Below are 21,947 nucleotides of genomic sequence, written 5' to 3'. Positions count from 1 at the left end.
CTTGCCACTGCTGGGTTTATCAGGGGGGTTTGATTGCCACATCTGCACTTTGAGAAAGGCTGCTTGTGTGGCCGAAACGTCAGTCCTTGATCCAAATAAAAAATTTTTTTGTTTTTTGCATCTAAGACCTGAGTGTGCGGCATATTCTTTCTAATTTTATATATATATATATATATATATATATATATATTCATGTGTCACTTTTACACAAGAATGTATAAAGATGAAATAAATAGTGTGAAATAGCTTTTTTACAATGAATGTAGTATAATTTTCAGCACAGTACAGCTTAAATCAAAGCTTAAATCAAAGCTTAAATGCACAATATTTTCTTGGTTTGTAAATCTAAACAGTTTGTAGGTTTTCTGTTTTTTAAGAGGCTAAAAACTATGCATCTTTGCAAGCCAAACTTATCATCCTTAAATAAATTTAAATCAGGTTTCTGTAACAATTGACAAGAAATTTATGACAAATTGCTTTACCTTTTACAGAATAGATTGTTGTGTGAGGCACAAAGCCACATTGTTTTAGGTATAAATATAGTAAAATGAATCTGTTCTTTTTGTAGCAACTTTGGCTATTCAATAATGATAAGCTATTTAAATGTATTAAATAATAATCACTGAAACATTTTGAAAACAAAAACTAAAGATTGATAAGTAAAGCAAAATATACATTACCATTTGTGTTGGTTTAATTCCTTCTTTCGATAGGTAAGTTTTAAACTTACACTGGTTTAAAAAAAATTAAATTTTCTCTTTACAATGCAAAGAGAAACAAAGAGTGTTCTAAGGCCAAATGTTCCTCTTTTTAAAAACTGCTTATAGCTGTCCAAAGCAGCTTTTTAATAGAATGTAGAATCAAAGGACTGGCGAACATAGGAATATGATGTTAAACCAAACCTATTCTATATTTACTTACATTAAAAAGGCAATGAACAGTTGTTGTTTAGGTCTGGATTCTAGCTATTTAGAATCAAATCTGTCTTGTGGGATCAAGTTAGATACGGTGCATACAGCTGTCATATAATCCACTCTTTCCCCGCCCCTTCACACACAGCTACCAACTGCTAATGCAATCTGATAATTAGCATATGTAGAGAGAAAGGCTTAAACCATGACATCAGTGTGCCTGTTTCAGATTTAGAAATGCAGGAAAGGCAAAAAGAAAAGCAAAACAGTATGGATTTGCCTACAGCTTTTAAGTCCCTGAAAGAGTAGAAATGGTATCTAAAACAAGATATTTGATTGATCTCTCTGCTAATGTAGTTAACTATACCAAGTAGAAAATATGTTAAACAAACTTAAAATGCAGAGAGAATAAAAATGTATGTATTGCAGTTTTAAAATGTCTGTGCAATATGGCTTTCTTTGTGTGTAGAAGGGGGTGTAACCATAGCTGGTGGTGAAACAGCTGACATATTCATGTACACTCACTGTACCTTTCTCATAATTAAGACTTTATGAGTATAAACAAGTATAAACATATTTTCTTTTTTAGTAAAAATGTATTATCACTTATTTTCATAGCACATTTCCAGGGATGCACTGAACCCACTTTTTTGGGTTCAGCCGAACCCACCCCAACGGATTCTGCCAAATCCCGAACCGAATCCTAATTAGCACATGCTAATTAGGATTGGAAGGGGTTAAAAATTGCTGCACGCATCCCCCCAACCATTTAACCCTTTCCGCATGCTAATTAGCCTTTTTGAATATTATGATGGAAACCTCTTTGGACTCTCTCTAATTCAATATTAATTTAATATGATATTATCCTGTTTGATAGGGCCTTACCAGTGAACTATAAATTTAAAGATTTACCCTTTCCTCCCACAAATCTATATCCCTTTTGAAAACACCTTGTTTGCCATTACAACAACTGATTTGTTTTACTTGCTACAGCCAAGCTGAGAAGAGGTGACAGTCAGATTTCTCCACACGGCGCCCAGAATCAGCCCCCCTTCCCTTGATAGTGCACAAGTGCATTCTTTTATCTCACACGGAGCACTAGCGTCAGGAGGTGCCGAAATCTCCAGCATGCCTAGACCCCAGTGCTCCTGAGGTGAGCAAAGTTCAGCAGCAGCATGCCCCCTCTAAATTTTTATCGCCCCAGGCCTGGGCCTTTCTGGCCTTGCCACAAATCCAGGCTTGGTGACAGTAACACATAAGTGGTGAAAAGGTAAAAGTAGAAAAAGGGCATGTCATGCGCGTGCTGCCGGTGGGGGGGAGGTGGGGCCTGGTGTAGTTTTTGCACCTGGGTCTGTGGTCCCCTAGTTAAGCCACTGTGTCTCAGAGGTAGCTCTTGATTTTTTTTAGATCAGTGGAATGAGTGAAATGGGCGCTTCTAACATAAAAAAAGCTGTTTTGCAATTTGAAACTGGCTCTTCTGGTGCCAAGGTACTACTAAAACACCAACAGGGCATTTCTACCTTAGGCTTATAAAGAACAAATTAAAGATGTACACAGTATGTGGAACTCCCTGCTCACATTAACTTTTGTTGCTCGTGCACTTTTTTCCCCCATTTTTACCTTCTACATTTTAAAGGAATAGTTCAGTAAAAATTAAACTGGCTAAAACAGACTGTGCAAATTAAAAAATGTTAGTTACCGTATATACAGGTATCGGACCCCTTATCCGGAAACCCATTATCCAGAAAGCTCCGAATTACGGAATGCCCGACTCCCATAGACTCCATTTTAATCACATAATTCAGAGTTTTAAAACTGATTTCCTTTTTCTATGTAGAAATAAAACAGAACCTTGTAATTGATTCCAACTAAGATATAATTAATCCTTATTGGATGCAAAACAATCCTATTGGGTTTAATTAATGTTTTATTGATTTTGTAGTAGACTTAAGGTATTGAGATCCAAATTACGGAAAGACCCCTTATCCGGAATACCCTTGGTCCCGAGCATTCTGGATAATGGGTCCTATACCTGTACTCGAGTATAAGCCGATCCGAATATAAGCCGAGGTACCTAATTTTACCTAAGAAAACTGGAAAAACTTATTGACTCGAGTATAAGCCTATAGGGTGGGAAATGCAGCAGCTATTGCTAAGTTTCAATAATCAAAATAAATAACAATACAATTACATTAAATGAGGCATCAGTGGGGTATATGTTTTTAAATATTTATTTCAAAGAAAAACAGTAAATTAGCTCTGTAAGTGGAGAAGAGGGTCAACAAAAACAATATGGTATCAACAATGATACCTTAAGAGTACTACCCCCTTAGCTCAATCAGCAACCAAGCTGGTCCCGAGCATTCTGGATAACGGGTCCTATACCTGTATCAGAATTATAATCTGTAAAACTGTAAATTAGGCAGGCAATGATTGCTTTCATTTTGATGCTGTTACACAAAAAACTGATAAAAATAATGTTGAGAATTTTTCAAAGCAGTTTGATATTTTTGCAAAAGGGTATCATCTTTAGACATTTTTAGATCAAGGCATTGAGTCTCATGATAACCTTGCACACAATTTTACTCATTCCATGCCAAAATAAGGGGCACTAATAAAATGCAACATGGAGAGCCTCTGGCTCCACAGAGGGAATACTGTAGGAACATAATGCAGTTTTTCACTGGAGTAATATACTGTAGCAATCAGTTAAGAGTGTATATGCTTTATTAATGAACAACACAAGATGTAGATATCTTAGCACTTTCCCAAAATAAGGATCTGTTAAAGGTGAAATTAAGAAACTTAAAGGGAAACCCCTTGAGGAAGACAATATGAACTAATTTTTGTGCTCAAAATCAGTTTATGCAAGATTATAACTGCCTCTCATCAGCACACTGCTACACAGAAGACAAGGGAAGAGGATGTTAATACCTGTGAAAAGAGCAAGCTACAATGCCAATTTCAGCACTGGAAAAGGAGAGGGTAAATATAGTACAATTTACATAATGGGCTTTTACAAGAATTTGTGAATGACCCAGTACTTTTTAATAATTACATTTTTACATGGTAGTTAGCTTAGAAAGCTAGTATCTGTAAAACAGTGGAATCAGAGTTTGATATTTTTGTCTACATAAAGATTTTAACACTACACTACACTACACACAGTGGCTTCAAAGGCTAACAGAAGATTGGCATGTGCACTTAATTTAAGGTATGCAAAAGTGATGCTGACCCAAAACCTATAGGTTAAGTACTTTAGGCCATAGAGGGAGGGTGACTTTTTTGTTTGGGGAGGCTAAAGATGGGCCATAACTAATGTCCAAAACTAATGTAAGACTAAGTGGATTCGCTGCTGGCGTAAAAAAATAAACCTCCCAACAACTTTTGTGGTTTCCACTGGCAAAAGTGCAGGTGAGGGTGCTTTTTTCACCGTAAAATGTATAGGATGTAAAAGTATTCACATATGCACTTCAGTGATGGGTTCTCCATGCATTTGTGTTTGCGATCATTTAGCTTAAATGTGTTTTAGTTCATTCTATAGGGTGAAAGGCACTTGGTGCTAACATCCCAGGCACATTATATATAGTGAAATGCATTCTATATTTACAAAACTAGCACATCATACAGTGAGATGCAGTGGGCATGCCCTCCCTCTCACTGGCACTGAAACATAACATTTGTTATATATATATAAAATATTTGTTTTCCAGCTATGCATTCTCATGAGGTCTCCACTGTAACTAATTAAAAATGAACAAAACAATGACCAAAGTAAGAAAAAAAAGTAAGTGCAAAAAATGACAACAAAAAATATAGAAAAGCACAATTAGCTTTTTCAGGGAGCAAGGGTGATAGGGATATTATAGATGCTAGGTGACGAGGTGGGATGAAATCTGCAGCAAAAGTTCACATCTGGTGAGGTTCTTAGATAAAATTTACAGCCTGTAGATCCTTCTTATCAGTCTCCATTCTGCAGTGCCTATATCTGTAACTTGAAGCCACAAGAAGAAAGATCCAATCAGAGCATAGCTTATTACAACAGAACCGAAGCTTGCAGGAAGGAGGTATGCAAGAGGATTTCCCAATGTTAAAGGTTCCAGAGAAGGTGCCAAGCAGGTTTGGGGAGACTAAGCCTCCCTATTGAAAATACACCTATGCTTTAGGCAGACAAATCATTTTTTCAGTGGGTCATGCCGGTTGGCCTCCCCACCCACAACAAGTGTGTACTTTTTATACTCTTGTATGTCTGGTGTTGCTCTTTTATATTCTTGCGTCTGCCATGCACTCCCAGTGACATCAGAGATAAGGTTGTGTGGACAAGGGTATGAGCTGGAAGAGGGCAGATTGTCAACCCACACCTAACTAGTATGCAAATACCGTGTATAATGTATGTATATTTATATATTAGTATTTTATTGGGACTTTTCAGATAACATTGTTCTATACCTTTCCTTTTAATCTGCATATGTACTATTAGAAAGCATTCAAGAACATCTTGGGTATATGGATGTACTTCTGTGCACCGATGTTCATATAAAAAAGGCAGGCAAACCAATAACATAAATATCTAGTGTACTTAAATGAATATCTGGTTGCCTTAATATATTGGGATGCCACCTGGCCTGTACCTGGAACCTGCATATTTACTCATTTGTGAAAATAAATGATAATGATACATTCCTATAATTGATAGGAATGTGTACAGGTATTGGATCTCGTTATCTAGGGAGCCTGGATTATGGGAAGGCCATCTCCCATAGGGTACATTTTAAGCAAGTAATTCTAATTTTTTTTAATGTTTCTATTTACCCTGTAAACAGTACATAAAAATAAAAACAAACACAAATATCATGAGAAAAGTAAGATTTTGCCTGGGAGGAGGGGTTGTAGGAGAGAAAGGGGGGAAATATTTGGCCCTAAAGTTGGTTGGTATTGGTGTCAGAGTTATGGGGAGTAATGTTCTGTGGTGGTCTCTCTGCAAGTTATCCATATATGCCATATTTGGCAGAATTTGGTAGGGCAGCCTCTGCTCTCATACGTCAGTTTATACATGGGTAGGGCATTGTTCACATGTTTTTTCCAGAGTGGTATTGTAGGAGGCTCTTATAGTTTCCATTTAAGAGCAATTGCTTCCCTTGCATAAAATAGTAGGAGACAGAAAAAGTTGTGTATTGATGTGCAATTATGTGATCAATGTGTCCCAATAGGTATATTTCAGGGGACTGGCAAAATAAGGGGAAGGCAAAATAAGTTTGGAGAAATGTAGCAATCTCATCCCAATATGTGGCAATCACCGTGCATTTATTTAATATATTTAAATGTTATTAGCAGAATGTTTAGGTAACTTAAATTAGGAAAAACCCTTATCAATAAAGGACTGCAACTTTTTCTTTTTCTTCAAAACTTTCCCTAAGGGACCTATGTCAATGGTGATAGATTTTGCCAAGGCTGTGATTGCGTGTTTTGCCTTTCAACCCTATCACAATGATTTTTTAAATAACGTGGAACGGAAGACAATTCTTTGTTCTTAAAACAAATTATACACTGCAGGTACATAATCAACAATAAGTGGTATCTTTTCATAGCTGTCAGTTCAGTGAAAAATACACTCCTTTAAATAAGGCCCTTCTGACATCTATGGTCTGCTCAGCTCTGCCAAAGCCTAAAACTGGTCACAGATCATATCGCCACCTACGCCGAATGTCATTTTTTGTTAAAACAAATAGACAATAAAACACCCTGCAGAAATGTTTTGATATCTACATAAGCAAGAAAAAAATAAAAAGTGCAAATATGAAGAAAAAAATCAAGGGACTTCAATAATCGTTATGACAACATAAGCTGACTTTCAGTATGATAAAATATCACACATCAGCAGTAATATGATATAAGCTCAAATTCAATACAGGAGATGATTCATTCTACAGAAATTAACACTTTACTACTAAGGCTATCCACATATCAGCATTTTCTCTAATTTTCTGCAAAAAAAAAAAAATAGATTCATTCAAAGAGTTGCCATCTCTTCCAGAAAGAAAAATACTGTACTTCCTATCTGTTCCATTTCTTCCCATAACATTAGTACAGGTATAGGACCCATTATCCAGAATGCTCGGGACCAAGGGTATTCCGGATAAGGGGTCTTTCCGTAATTTGGATCTCCATACCTTAAGTCTACTAAAGAATCAATAAAAAATTAATTAAACCATATGGGATTGTTTTGCATCCAATAAGGATTATTTATATCTTAGTTGGGACCAATTACAAGGTACTGTTTTATTAGTACAGAGAAAAAGGAAATCAGTTTTAAAATTCTGACTTATGTGATTAAAATGGAGTTTATGGGAGACGGGCATTCCGTAATTCGGAGCTTTCTGGATAACGGGTTTCCGGATAAGGGATCCTATACCTGTATCAGCATAATGGCCTTTATGCACTTCACTTTATATTTAGAAATATAAAAAACAATACTTACAACAGCTAAGTGGAGTAGAAAGAAAGTGCATGTAATTATGCCAGTTGGAGGACACCGTTCTTTCTGCTCACAAGACACCAATATCTGTTTACATGATGGGGGAAAGGGGGTGGTTGCAAGAATTCTACTATATTTACAATTTCTCTGATTGAGCAAACGATAACATTAATACAGCACCATAAGAAATAATGTTCTATTCAAGACCCTCAAATCTAAGCACTGGCTACAATAATACGGGTACATTCCAGCACCTTTTCAGAATCACCCTTTGTAGAGGTTAAGCTATATTTATATGGTACATATAAGTCGAATTGTCAGTGAAAATGTAAATCTTTTTCACTGACTGAAATATCCTACCAAGAAACAATCAAATGACAAAACGATCTCCAACCAGTGACCATTCAGCCCCTCTAGAAACAGAATTAGCACCAACCCGAGACATTCTACGGTTGCATCGGGTCTTGAACTTTAATAGCGACTGAAGGACCGCAATTGGACATTCAAGGTTTAATACAAGTCTCCTTACCTTCAAGGATACATACGTTTGCTTTTACAGATAAAGATCCTGTCGCACCCAGGGATTTGTTACGTGTTGAAATATTCATATACAGCTCAGTACGTCCTGGTTAAACAGTGCAGGCTGACAACCTTTATGTCATAAGATAGCAAGTCATGCAGTATTCCTGATATTCCGCTCCCTCTGGCTCAAGTAACTATTACAGGCAGGTATAATAGGATGCATATAAACATCACAGAAGAAAGGAAGCCCAAGCCCAGCTTCAGTGATGCTCTCTTACACTTACAGACACAGCTGACAACCTTACACTCCCTCTGCTGGCTTGCAAAATAAAAGCTCAAATGCCGGCTCGGTTCTTCCCCAGGCACCGCCCAACAACAAACTAAACGCGCAGCTTTCCCCCTCCCATCAGATCTGCAGCATGTTACATAAAAGGCTGAGTGCAGTGACTACAAAAGAAGTCCCATAAGGGCTGTGTGGGTAAGCTGCCGGAAGAAACCAGGCTGGGTGGGGGGTTTTGTTGATTAGAAATGAATAGGCTGCTGGTACTACAGACACTAAAACAGTTAAACTAGTCTGGGGGGGTTAATTTTGTTGATTAGAAAACAATAAGCCCCTAGGAGAGTACTAAAACAATCAGACTAGCCTGGGAGGTTTTTAACAATAGGCTGCTTAGGAGGCGGGAAAAATCTTGGGGAGGGATTTGGTTTATCAAGGGTACTTAAAGTGGTGGCATACCGAAAGGGATCATAACTAACTTGTGTTTTTTTTCTTGCAGACAACTGCCTACTACCAGATCTTGGGATTCACCCAAAACATGGAGCAAAAGCAGCAGCAAGAGACCCAGCATGACCAAGAGAATGCTGTTTCCCCATAAGAGAAAGCAAGGAAGCGGTTGAGACAAAAATTGCAATGCCTCATCACTTCAAAGAGGCTCTTAAATCCCATACCACTTCCAGAAAGCTTAAGTGTACATTTCCCAACATCTCCAGTCCCCCCCAACATACTACCTTAGATTCCATCACAACCACTTCCCACAACCTCCCAAAACCCCATCAGTGGTGACCATCACTAATCTTCCACGGCATCATCCACCTCATTAGGGAACTTTTCTCCCACCCTCCCACCCCTTTTAAACATTCTGCATCATCATACATTGCCCTCCCCACCCCTGCCCCATATCCAATTGCACTGGCTAGCAATACCAGTCAGCCTGCATTCATCCCCTTTTCACCAGCAACATATTTTCCACAATTTGGCACACATATGCATGCCAATGGTGCCAAACCTCCTCCCCAACCATCCACATCTGGCACAGTTGTGCTCCCCTTTTTGTACTTCTCCCTGCTTTCTTTACTCTGATTGCAGGTACAACCCCTACAAATATGCCAACAACCAATCAGATCGGCAGCCTGCAGTATCAACAGGGCATCATAAGCAGCTCCAGGCAATGTCTGAATCATCCAATCCTTACAAGTACATAGCCAACTGCCAAACTGATCAACAGACTGCGGCAACAACAGGACAGCAGGTGCAGCTAAGTTTTTCTCCTTGGGCCAGTACTCCTGGTACTGCACTACGGCGCCATTTTACTTACTAAAATAAGGCTTACATGCCTATTTAATCATGATCAAGGGATTTACAAAGGGCAACTAAGCTGGTTCCAAGGGCATGGAAAGTCTCAGTTATGAAGATTGGCCAAGTTGGGGTTGTTTATGCTGGAGAAGAGATGCTTAAGGGGGTATATGATAACCATGTATAAATATATAAGTGGATCATATAATAATCTCTCTAATGCTTTATCAGTAGGTCATTTTAGCAGACACAAGGGCATCCATTATGATAAGGAGGTTTCATCTTAATATTTGGAAAGGGTTTTTACAGTGAGAGCTGTGAAGTTGTAGAATTCTCTCCCTGAATCAATTGAACTAACGGATACATAAAATAACTTCAAGAAGGGGGTGCATTTTTTTTAGCAAATGAAAAAATACCGAATTACTGAAAATAGCTCTTGATCCAGGGACTGATCCAATTGCTATGTTGGAGTCAGGAAGGTATTTTTTCTCCTTCTGAGGCAAATTGTAGATGCTTCAGAAGGGGTTTGTTTTTTCTGTTCCTATGGATAACTAGCAGTTAGGCAAGTTCAATACAGACTCAATGCTGTCCCTAAATTTATGCCGCCCTGGACCCATCGATTTTTGGCCTCGCCACAAATCCGGGCCTGGCTGTAGACAAAGGAATATGAAATGAACCGGGGGAAATATATTTCCCTTTCAAAAGTTCCCCGGTAATAAGCTTAGATACTGTATCCTCGCCCCTGTTAAGCTTGTAGGGCTTAGCACAATGAGCCACCAGGCAATATACCTTGAAATATAGTCTAAAATATATATGGGTAAGGGGCATACAGGTGGATGATCCAATTTTCTCTGCCTGTACATTGTATGCAAGTGGAGAGAAGTGGATCCGCCCCCATCAGTTTTGTGTAGCTCCACTGAGAGACATGGCATTAGCTATACTGAGTGTATTTCGTCCCTTTTACATTTTAATATTGAAATCCACTCCATTTAGCTGCACACAGGCCAATGCTGTGCTTGTCAGTGGAGCTAAACATTGAAGGGAATGTATTTTTCTCCTCCCCCGCATGCAAAACACAGGCAGAGAAAAGCAAATCATCTGCCCTGTGTGCCCCTCAATTAAGCACTGCATATAGTGCATCAATTCAGAAAGATCTTTTTACCTAGTGCTCATCAGATAGGATAAACCACCTTCATCTTAAAATCTATTTGCACAGAAGTTCTAGAATTTTCATAGAAATATAGAACATTTCATCTAAGCAATAGCTGACATTTTAGAGGCCCTTCCTCAGAGTATAACAACCACAATACAAACCATAAATGGAACCTGTTATGTATGCCAAATAAACCCATTAGGTACCATTACTGGTCAGATAAAAACTATAGAAGCAGAGAAAGTTGCATTCCACATGCGTGGGCAGTATAGTGAATACGGATACTATAGAAAACAATAGGCTGCATTTAACTTGTGTATTTCCTTGAGGTTGGCCTCTACATAGAATATACTTGAAAAACTTGAGCATAATTTTGTTTAGTAGGTCACTGGCATCTATATTTTGGATGTTTTATCTTAATACATAATGACATGTGTGAGATAACATTCTGTGAAATGAAAGCTGAGGTGATATTTAAACATATCACCAAAACAACTTAATTCAAGGAAGCTTTGCAGTTGGGTAGTTTGGACTCAGGAGAATATGTACTTTCCAAAAATATATGGCTTTCTGACCTGAACTTACTTTTTTTATGGGTTTACTGACATTTAATGGAGTAATTATGCTGATTCAGCAGTAACTGAAATCATAATAGCATATGGGGATATTTTCATTTTGGGGCCCCTACATGCTACATAAACTTATCCACATTGGGAATCAAACTGTTTGGTAGACCTCTGATGTGTAGTCCTAGATCTAGTTAGGACCTAATGAAATGTGATAAGATGCTGAAAATGGGGTCTTCAAGACGATTTTCAGAAATTTCATCAAAACCACCTTAAGAAAGCTTTGTGCTTTGTATTTGAAAGATATATTTGCCAATTTTTGATTCATTTGGCTTTTGTTTTGGAATATGTCTCATACATGTGACATATTCCAAGTCAGAATCAAAAGTGTGCTAGACATCTATTCCTCCCACCAGAAAAACTGTCCAAACACCATTAATCCTTTCACTCAAGTGCTGGCTATAGTGCCCAGTGTGGCAAAGAACGGGCCAGAATAGGTACCTACTGCCTCTCAGAACATAATCTCGCTACTGCTAGATACCCATACCCGTTGGCCCTTGCTCTAGATGAATGTTATTTGGCTCCCGTTTTGTGGTACTTTAAGTGTTGGAGAAAAGCAGCAGGGGATAGTAATTTGTTCCAGGAGAAAGCAAATCAGTAACGTACACCGATACTATCAAATAGGTTTTGTTGTTGGCAATGGAGATGCTTTTAGGGCAGAAGCTAATACGTACACCTGGCCCGGCTTAAAAGTTTAAAAGCGTTTTCTCCTGCTCTCTTACTGTTAATAAACTTCAGTTTTCGCCTGAACCCTCGATGTTTCCATGCACTGACCGTTCGCATTTCCAAATGAGCAATAACACCCATTCCTTTCTGACTATTCAACAAATTAGAAATCACGCACTTCCTAGTTCTCGCGTTAACTCACCAGTCACTAGGCAGCAAGCGTGTTGATCCTGACAACACAGAAGTGAACTTTGTTGCTTTTGTCTTTATACTGAATGTCGTCGGATTATCACTCGGACCCACAGTCAGAATGTCTGTTCTGCTTGGAGATTTTTGCCTACGATGTGAGGCTGGATACAACATATCTGGAACATCGGAATAACCTAGTGCCGGCTTTGGCCTTCCGTTTGCTGGATTTCCCAACCTTGCTTTTACATCCGAGACGTTATGAGAACAGCCCTCGGGATGCAGGCAGTGATTACCAAACCGATCCCTCTGGAGTTTTGTGTTGCACTTTTGGAACGGGCAAATCCTGCCTGTTTCAGTTGTCTATTGTCGCGCTGCATACATTGCTCGCACGGAACCCTCTGTATGTTTTATTTCTGGACTCGGGACCGTGTCGTCCTTCCCTGCTGGGGAGTTGCACGCTTTCATTATCTAATGCAGCGACAGCAATTAAAGAGGAATTTAAAAATAGCCGAAAGGACCGTTCTGCACCTTTTTGGAGGGGGTGCAGGGTAAATCATACTCTGCATGATCTTATGGGGAGAAACATAGGTACTATCTGCCTCAGTTACAGACTAGTCTGTTTAGGTTGTGAGAGAAAGGGGCATATGGAGCAGAACGTTTCTCAGACGGACGATCCCAGCCTCTTGGAGTGTAAGCAGGTTCACTATGCAAATCCACCTCCTATTCCCCAGCCACCTCCTTCTGCCTTGCCTTTGAGAACTTCTTCATCGATGACATCTGAAAATTCTTGTCTGAGAATGAAAGTGGCCACAGAGGAAACTTCTGCAACTAAAAGCAGTTACAAAGAAGTGGTGGCACAGGAATGCAACATAGTAAGGGATGAACATGTGCAAATGTCTGTAGCAACACAAACAGAACAGAAATCTAAGGGGTCCTTAGGCATAAAGCTGAAATGTATGGTGACGGATCAAGAAATAATTGCTAATGTGTCTTGCCCTCCCCCACTTTACTACAATAAAACTTGTGAGAAACCTATTGCAGAAAGAAAGATGCATGGTTTATCCCAAGATGTTGCAGAAAATCCAGTTTTGGGCAATATACCTGTAGTAAAACAACAAATGAAGGCTAGTAATAATAACATGTGTAATGTGTTCATCCAGTCTCAACAGCTGCCTGATAACGTCTCCGTTTTGAGCCAGTTGCCTTTGCTAAATGCCTTGTTCTTGGAGCTTTCAGTGCTGAATAACCAAAGTACTATATCTAGAAATAATAATTTCCATTCCCAACTGAGCTTAACATCTACAAATCCTGCAAGTTTGGAGGCAAGCAGAATTGGACAAAAACATATCATAGACCCAGTGTCCAAAATACATAGTGGCATGTTAAAGATAACAACTAAACAAGTTGGTACCTTAAAACCCCAATCCTATATCTCACCAGGCCCAACAAAGAACAAAAGTGTAAAAGATAATGTTCAAGCCAAATCCAAAGTGTTGAAAACCAATACAACTGGTAAGAAAAAAATAAATCATGGGTTTACAAATACCTCTAGACTTCAATTACAGAAGTCAAATCCACGATTGTCAGTTTTCAATGAGCAAAGAAAACAGCAAAGGAAAAATCTGCCAGACATGCAGCAGATGAAGAAATGGCAGAGCAGATGTAAAGTATGTAATAAAGCAACTCAAAGTTCATTAGAATATATTCATAATGAAAAAAACACAATTTCACATAAGCACAGGCCATTAGATAAAGATACTGAGACTTTGATGCAAAGTATTGATCTGCAGGAGAGCAAAATTATATTTCCACCAGTGTCTTTCCATTTTAAGGAGAGTGAAAATGCTGTCAGTGCCAAGCAGTCATTCTCTGATAAACAAAACCACTTGTTGATGCAGGATAATACATACAAACCAGGAGATAAAGATGTTGAAGACCAATATTCAAGATTATCAAGGCCTGATTCTGATATACATGATCAAGTACATACAAGCAATGCCATCAGTATATATAGTGATAACTTTGATGCAGAACTGCACAATCAGTATGATCTTAGCAGTCCAGAACAAAGAATATGCGTGGAACCTGGTAACCAGGATTACACAGGGTATTCAGATAATTTCACAAGTCCTGATTACACAGGAAGATATTCAGATACTTTTGAAAGCAGTTCAAAAACTGCAGCATTAGTTATAAATGCTATATCTAACAGCAACACTGAAAGCTACAATCAAAGTTCCAACTCATGCTCAGGAGCTTCAAATCCACCATCAAGTGGATCATCCATAAAAATACCATCAATATACAAAAATGAGTTAATCAGTACACCTTTAACTTCTTTTGATGACCTATCCAGTGAATATGTAGGAAACTGTGAACAATCTTATGAAAATCGGCATTTTTACAGTAAAGACCGTGGACTCTTAAAGGAAAAAAACACATCTGATGGGTGTAATGTTTCTGAAACCACATACACAACACAAATTAGTCCTAATATGTCAAATGTTGAACTCAGCAAACCGGAAAATCCAAGAAGCAACCAGCAAATATATTCAGTGGATAATAATAACGGTTCAGCAAATATTTTTGATCAATACAAGCACATATCAGAACTTCAAGCAAATCAGCTTCCTGGATATACATTGTAGTCAAAATATCAAATGCTTTTAGACAGTCTATTTGAAAAAAAAAAAAAAAAAAAGATTTATTTTACAATTTATAAAACTGTAAAATGTTTAGGTTGTTTAAAAATACTTCAGAGTTATCACATGCAATGTTCTTTGTAAGTATTAGCCAATAAAAATAATTGTATTAGGACACAGCCAGCTGTGCAGCATAACATGGAAAATAACCTTGCGCCTCTTGAGTTACAACCCCTGCAACCATAACTATGAGCTCTCCTGTCCTATATTTCTGCTTTGTAGTGTATGCATAGTGTGCTGCCATACATTGGTATCAAGCATCCTGGTGTGGCATGTCCAATATGCCCCCGCCTTGGAGCAGGAGGGCTGTGCAAGAGATATTGGATAGGGTGCTGTAATGTATTAATAGGCTGTATTTATGCTGGAATTAAAAGTCACAGATGCACAGCTGCAATTGATCAATACATATAAAATAATGTAATAGTTGTCCCCTATTTTCATTGGGAACTGGGCAGGTCTGCTTTATTTTCAGGGCTGTGGAGTCGGTAGATAAATTCTCCGACTCCTCAGTTTCTGATACTTCCGACTCCACGACTCCGACTCCTCTGTTTTTAATATGCGAATGTATTTTATACATTCATACAGTCAATGAAAAGCATGCTTCATGGTCACTCAACGTGTTCGTTTATGCACTGCGTGCATTGGGCTTTATTCTTATAGCAGAGAAGTAATTAATTATGACTGTTTGTGAATTGGGACATTTAAACTTGCTTTATTTTTTTTTTTTATTCCCATTTAAATTTAGTAGGTGTCGGAGTCGCTTCATTTTTTGCCGACTCCAGGTACCCAAAATTGCCTCCGACTCCTCGACTCCGACTCCACAGCCCTGTTTATTTTATAGATATTGATATATCCTGATATTATATGTAGTATTTTAACCATTTTTTTAAACCCCAACTAGCTGTATCCCAAGTCTGATAACATTACAGCAGGTTCCGAGATTCAGAATAGGACCTGGCATTTTAAGTCCCCCACCAGCCCAAGAGATAGTAACTGCCATGCTGTCACATGAACTTTGCTGTCATTGCTCAAGGAACCTCCTGAATATTTACTATGTGGCCCCCAAAGGTTGGCTGTGCCCACTGTATTAGGTAGTGTTTGCATGTGATATTGATATTCTAGCAGAAATGTACTGAAATGTTTCTGAGTTTTCAATAGGGAGCCTTAACTGCTTTTGAGACCCCATATTCACAGTTTAAATTAAATTTTCTTGCACCTAAAGGAAATTATATCTACAGATGTGATAATCTGTTGCTTGAAAATACGGGTATTGAACAGGGGCCCCATGTATAGCAGGGCTGTCATAAGGATAGAGCCTTTCTTCTAAAATAATATAGGCTATTACTGTGTTATGTATAGTGCAGCACATTCTCATGCTTTATACTTTCTAGTTAAACAGTACCCCCTATTTACACAAATATAGAAGCTGTAAGTTACTTTCTGGGCTTTTACAATAAATTAATTTTCTACAGATCTGGCATTATTACCTTGGCATCTGTATATTGGCTTAGTCTAGAAAAATAGCATACCCTTTCAACTTCCCCAGGTTCCCTTGGAGTTTTTGGGTTTAGGACTCTGAAAATCCCCTGTGCAACCTCATTACACAATTGGCATCTCTGAAACAGGTTTCTTTTCATTGATTATGCCTCCCCTCGAGAAAATTTTCTGCAGATGCCTATGGTTTAGGACCCATTCAGTCACAGTCAAACATTCAAAATAACATTTCAAGATGAGTTTAATGAATAGGACTTGTGCTGAAAATACTTTTTGCTTTTTTAATCATGTAAAATATAAAAATATATATTTATTGTATATATGTATATATATTTTATATAAGGGCCCTGGGACCTTATATATATATATATATATATATATATATATATATATATATATATATATATATATATATAGCAATCCAAGCTGCCGGCACTCACGAAACAAACCAGTCAAGGTCGCCTGGGTGCAAAAAATCAGCAAAGCGTACAGAAAAAGAATTCAGCAGTCGCACTCACAGGTCTTAAATGAAAATAAAAAGTTGTTTATTGCCAAAAAGGGTGAACTAACGTTTCGGCTGTTACACCAGCCTCACCACCAAACTTTGACAAAGGCTGGTGTAACAGCCGAAACGTTAGTTCACCCTTTTTGGCAATAAACAACTTTTTATTTTCATTTAAGACCTGTGAGTGCGACTGCTGAATTCTTTTTCTATATATATATATATATATATATATATAGAGTAGCTGTAGAGAGAGTCCGCACTCACAGGTCTTAAGAAAATATAGAAGTTTTATTCAAATCAATAGCCCCCACTATTCCCAGCTACAGTCAGGTGATCCCAATGGAGCCAATAAAAGGGCAACCATATGGAAGTTTTAACCTTATAAGCAAGCATGTTGCAGGTAAAACTTAGTCCCTTTGCTCAGTACTAATCTTAAATTACTTATATAGGTCAGTCAGCGTAGGACTGGCCAGAAGGGATGACTTTGACGTAGTTGGCCAGCTTGAAGTATATTGCAATGTACGGACAAACAATCCCTCTTTTGAGGTGGGGGGGGAAGGCATTTCTTAGTAGCTGAATGCACAGAAATGTCCTAATGTCCTATTTCTACATATTGATAATGGGTGAGTGCAGAGGATTTTTTGCGGTTGTTTATATATATATATATATATATAAAATGTAGAGTTGGTCGGCACTCACGAAAAATGCAAAAATGAACGCCTGGGTGCAGTCCTCAATACGTAGACAATCAATCAAAAGATGGGCCGCTCCACACAGGACTTATCACAAAATTCAGTCATTTATTGAAGAAATAGTGAAGAACTGACGTTTCGGCTACTCCTGTAGCCTTTATCAACTTTATTAACTTTGATAAAGGCTACAGGAGTAGCCGAAACGTCAGTTCTTCACTATTTCTTCAATAAATGACTGAATTTTGTGATAAGTCCTGTGTGGAGCGGCCTATCTTTTGATTGATTATATATATATATATATAAGGTCCCAGGGAGGACCAAAACATCACGTTGGCTGTATATGCGCATTTAAATATATATTTTTTATTTGCACGGAAATCCCAGTGTTGCCGGTCTTTTTTGCATGTTGAGTTATGTTTTTACCATGCACCTGGGTATATAATTAAAGCGGAGTTCCACCCTTCTGATAATATATATATAAATATATATATATTTTTTTTTTTACATTTTATTTTTTTATTTCTGGAGTTAAACAAGGCAAATAAAAGAATATGAAGCTATTGAAGTTTGTTCCTTGCAAGTTAGATAATTATGTAACCAGTGCTCAGAAAATCCCCCTGCTTATCTGTGCACTAGTAATCAATATATGCAACCCACAAGGACCAAAAATGGAGTAGCAAATAGGCAAAAAGTATTTTCATCCAAAGCCCTGTTCATGTAATTTGTATTGAAAAAGGGGTATACTGCCACAGCAGTTTTAAAAGTTAAGAATCCATATTTCAAAAGCCCCTTAATTTAGAACCATCCCACCATAGATGAATTAGGGAAAGCATTTTTGTTCAACTTCATTATGCCCTGTCTTCTGATACTCTTCTGTCAGTACTCTGACATGGATCTAGTGAGAGCATGCCCAGTCAAAGCTGGTTCAGGACTTAAATTCAACTGCAGATACTTCTGCAAGTTTCGTGTCGGCCTAACAAGAGCAGCTGAAGATGGGAAAATAGTGCCTTTGAACTCGGCTGGGGAACTCTGCAGATTTATGGGAGTTAAGCACACATGGACACTTAAAACAGATCAAATGCTGCAGAGTGGGAGCTTGGAAGGGGGGCTGATGATGTGCTAGATTTCGTTCTCTTTTTAGGCTAATGCCACACTGGATAATCAGTCCCAACACTAACATTAGCTTTCTTTGCCTGCGCCCAGAACCATTATGTCGGCCTGGGTGCAGGCACATGTGAAATGCAAACTCTCACGTTCGAGTGCCGATGTCCACCGTGGGTGCCTGCACCCAGGCTAACACAGTGCTTCTGGATGCAGGCAAAGAAGAAAGCTAATGTCAGCTTTGGGGCTGATTTTCAGTGTGTGCTTTTCTGCAGGCCCCCCATGTGGCATCTTTAAACAATACACAGAAAATATGTTGAGCACAGGTACTACTTACTGAACTCATGTTGAACAAAATGATATACTGCCCCTTTAAATGTTTTACTAATGCTTCCTTTTTGTCACCACAAGTTGACACCACTAGTACACGTCCATCAAGTTCAATTTAGGGAGTGGGAGAGAGGACATTTGCATATCTCCCCCTGATCACCCCTCTTAGAGTGCTGGTTAACGCAGGTCCCCTGCACTTCAAAATGGAGCTCAGAGGCCTGTGGCCATTTAGCAACAGTAGAACAAAGCTAAGTGCAAAAAAAAAATTCTGATGGCAACCTTTTTTGCTACGTAAATGACCCAGATTGACTTTAATAAAATAGTTAAGTACCATATTGTACTGTATATCAGCTACTGACTTGATTACACTGAACCATCTGTTCCCCTGCAGAGAGGGTCTTAAAACTCTGATCTCTGTTGTATACACTAAAGAAAAGAGCAGATTAAGAACATTTGGTTTTTTAAATTATTTCTATTTTCAGTGGACCAACACACACAACCTTCATCTTTAACATTAGATTCTGTACCCTTTACCCTTTGTTATTTTATTGTACAGTTATAGGCTCTATTATGCAAAATGATTAGGACCTGAGGTTAGGGTTGCCACCTTTGCCGGGTCTTAAACTTGGACAAAGGGGCATTATGACATTGCGTGATGAGGATTGTGTCCATCCATCCAAGGGTTTCTGCCCAGTTTTCAGAATGTTTAAAACTTGGCAGAAGGTTTTGACCTGGAAAAACCGTCTGGTGCCAACCCTACCTGAGTTTTTCCAGATGAGTGATTTTTTACATAATTTGGATCTTCATACTGTCTGCTAAAAACAAACCTTTAAATTTAAACATTTAATAGAACCAGTAGGCCTTCCTGTTATTCAGAGCTTTCTGCATAATAAGTTTTCCAATAAGGGAACCCATACTTGTAGTTTTAGATTCCAATAAACATTTACATTAACAGCATTGATGTGACATGTTCATCTTCCATTACATTAATTTTGTATTAATTGTGAGTTGGGTGATTCTGCTCAAGTACCAATTGTTTATGTTGGGAGCCACAATGGGTGTTAGACCCCAACAGCCAAAAAACTCCAGAGACCACTCTTTTGGTCTCCAGTGTTCAAACAGGACATTATTAAATTAGAGAGGGTACAGAGAAGGGCAACTAAGCTGGTAAAGGGTATGGAAAGTCTCCGTTATGAAGAAAGACAGACTAAGTTGGGGTTGTTTACACTGGAGAAGAGGCGCTTAAGTGGTCATATGATAACTGTGTATAAATATATAAGGTTACCTGTAATGCCTAGCAGACTTAAGCTGGCCATCCACGCACCGATATTATCATACGAAACCTAATTTCGTACAATATGCAGTGCATGTATGGCAGATCGATGAGGCGACCGATATCGCAAAGGCTGGGGCTATTGGTCATCTCGTCAATGGGGTGGGTTAAAAGATTTTGATCGGAAGGCGCCCAAACAAAATCTACATTTAGGGCTGAATGGTGTTGGTAGTATCCCTGTTGTTTCTACCTTCATATCTGACCATTCAGAAAATTTGAATGTTGATAAATGTGGCTTCAGAAGATGGGGTAGCAAGGAAAGGGAGGCAGATTTATTCATTTTTGAGGGAGAAAAAAGCCATTATGTTTTTTAAATTTTTGTAAAACAAGAGTATCCATGTTTTAATAAAAATGAATGTACATATTTTCTCTATGTCCCCTTCCATGTCAGTACACATGGGCAGTATTGCCCATTGCCAGGAGGTAGGACCTATACCAAAGCCAATCAAAATTAGTCCTTACTTTTAAGACCACCTGACTTCCTCTTCACCACTGTTATTTTTTTTGTTCTACTGGACAGAAGGTAGGATCTCCCTCCTCACTTATTTGTGATACACAGTTTTGATTCTTCTTTTTGTCTTTTCATTTATTTATTTTTGTGTGTGCACACAGAGGGTTGATTCCCAGGTAAAGGAGACTAATTTACCTGATGCCCCAATATGCAAAGTAGGTAAACTGTTGCCTATTGGGAAGAAATGCAGATGTGGGCATACTCATGGTCCTAGCCCTGTGCTAAAATAGTCCCCCTACTATGTGCCCATCTATGTACAGTATTTAAACTGGTGCTAATTGGGAAAGTATACAGGTGTGGGTATTTCCACTTTCCTGCCTGTTAATAATTGAGCCTCCCTTCTCCTATGGTGTTGTGAGCCTTGGAAGACTGACCAAGGGGCCATGGGTATGGATATAGACTAGTGATAACAAAGCCTGAATCCAATATGTTTCTTTAGTATCCATTCTGTGTTTGAAATGCTTATTGCACTGAGAAGCCTGCATACTAATAAACTAATTATGTCCCTCAGCTGAAAGCTGTCTGGGTTCTTGTGGGACTTTCCATACTGCTGACTACCCACTTCTATCTGGTAAGGTGCATTTAGGTCCTTTAGGTTTTTTTGCAGTTGCTGTTTGATAGCTAAAGTTTTATCTAAAGTAGGACTGACTGGGGGTTGCACTGCTGTAGCAGTATGGCATCTCATTCCTTTCTCACAGGGAGTTTGCACCTAATAAGCAGCCTTTCTCCAGGGTTCTGACTGAAGTTTGCATTTTGCTGACAATCCAATGTTACCTTCCATGACTGCTGGCTTTTGCTAGGGCCCTTGGCTTCAGTGGCCACTGGTCCTTTGGCTTGTGTGTCTGTTGGTCCATGTCTTTGTTATGGCCTTTGGCTCACGTGGCTGCTGGCCCCAGGTATGGCCATTGACTCGCATGGATGCTAGCCCTGGTTATGGCCTTTGGCTTGCGTGGCCACTGGTCTTTGTTATGGCTTTGGGCATGCGTGGTCCCTGTCCCCGGGGTATGGCTGTGGGCTTGCTTGCCCCCTGGCCCTGATTTGGGCTTGGCCGCTGGCCCCGGTTTTGGCCTTTGGCTCGTGTGGTTACTGGCCCCAGTTTTGGCCTTTGGCTCGCATGGCAGTTGGCCCCGGTTTTGGCTTTTTGCTTGCTTGGCCATTGGTCCC

The 21,947-nt window shown here is 38.8% G+C and overlaps 2 protein-coding genes across 6 annotated transcripts in view; one reads left to right on the top strand and one right to left on the bottom strand.

The window, feature by feature from the left end:
• sipa1l2 (signal-induced proliferation-associated 1 like 2) overlaps nucleotides 1-12,203 on the bottom strand; it is a 130,950-nt gene extending 118,747 nt beyond the window's left edge. For 2 of the 5 annotated variants that reach the window (XM_012963665.3, XM_031902979.1), the window contains exon 1: nucleotides 11,983-12,060. The gene's annotated coding sequence lies outside the window, so the exon portion shown is untranslated. Of the gene's footprint in view, nucleotides 1-680; nucleotides 964-7,915; nucleotides 8,363-11,982; nucleotides 12,061-12,128 lie in introns of those variants that run through there. The other 3 variants (XM_018094269.2, XM_031902977.1, XM_031902978.1) reach the window with 3 other exon arrangements.
• Nucleotides 11,976-15,244, top strand: map10 (microtubule associated protein 10). Its single transcript, XM_018094271.2, has one exon. The coding sequence runs from the start codon at nucleotides 12,202-12,204 to the stop codon at nucleotides 14,761-14,763; it is 2,562 nt and encodes an 853-aa protein (XP_017949760.1). The 5' UTR covers nucleotides 11,976-12,201; the 3' UTR covers nucleotides 14,764-15,244.
• The last annotated feature ends 6,703 nt before the right edge of the window (nucleotides 15,245-21,947 follow it).

Source organism: Xenopus tropicalis, chromosome 5 (genome assembly GCF_000004195.4).
Source record: "Xenopus tropicalis strain Nigerian chromosome 5, UCB_Xtro_10.0, whole genome shotgun sequence".
Classification (NCBI taxonomy): Eukaryota; Metazoa; Chordata; class Amphibia; order Anura; family Pipidae; genus Xenopus; species Xenopus tropicalis.
The sequence above is the reverse complement of the archived record's forward strand: the minus strand, read 5'-3'. Positions and strand labels throughout refer to the sequence as shown.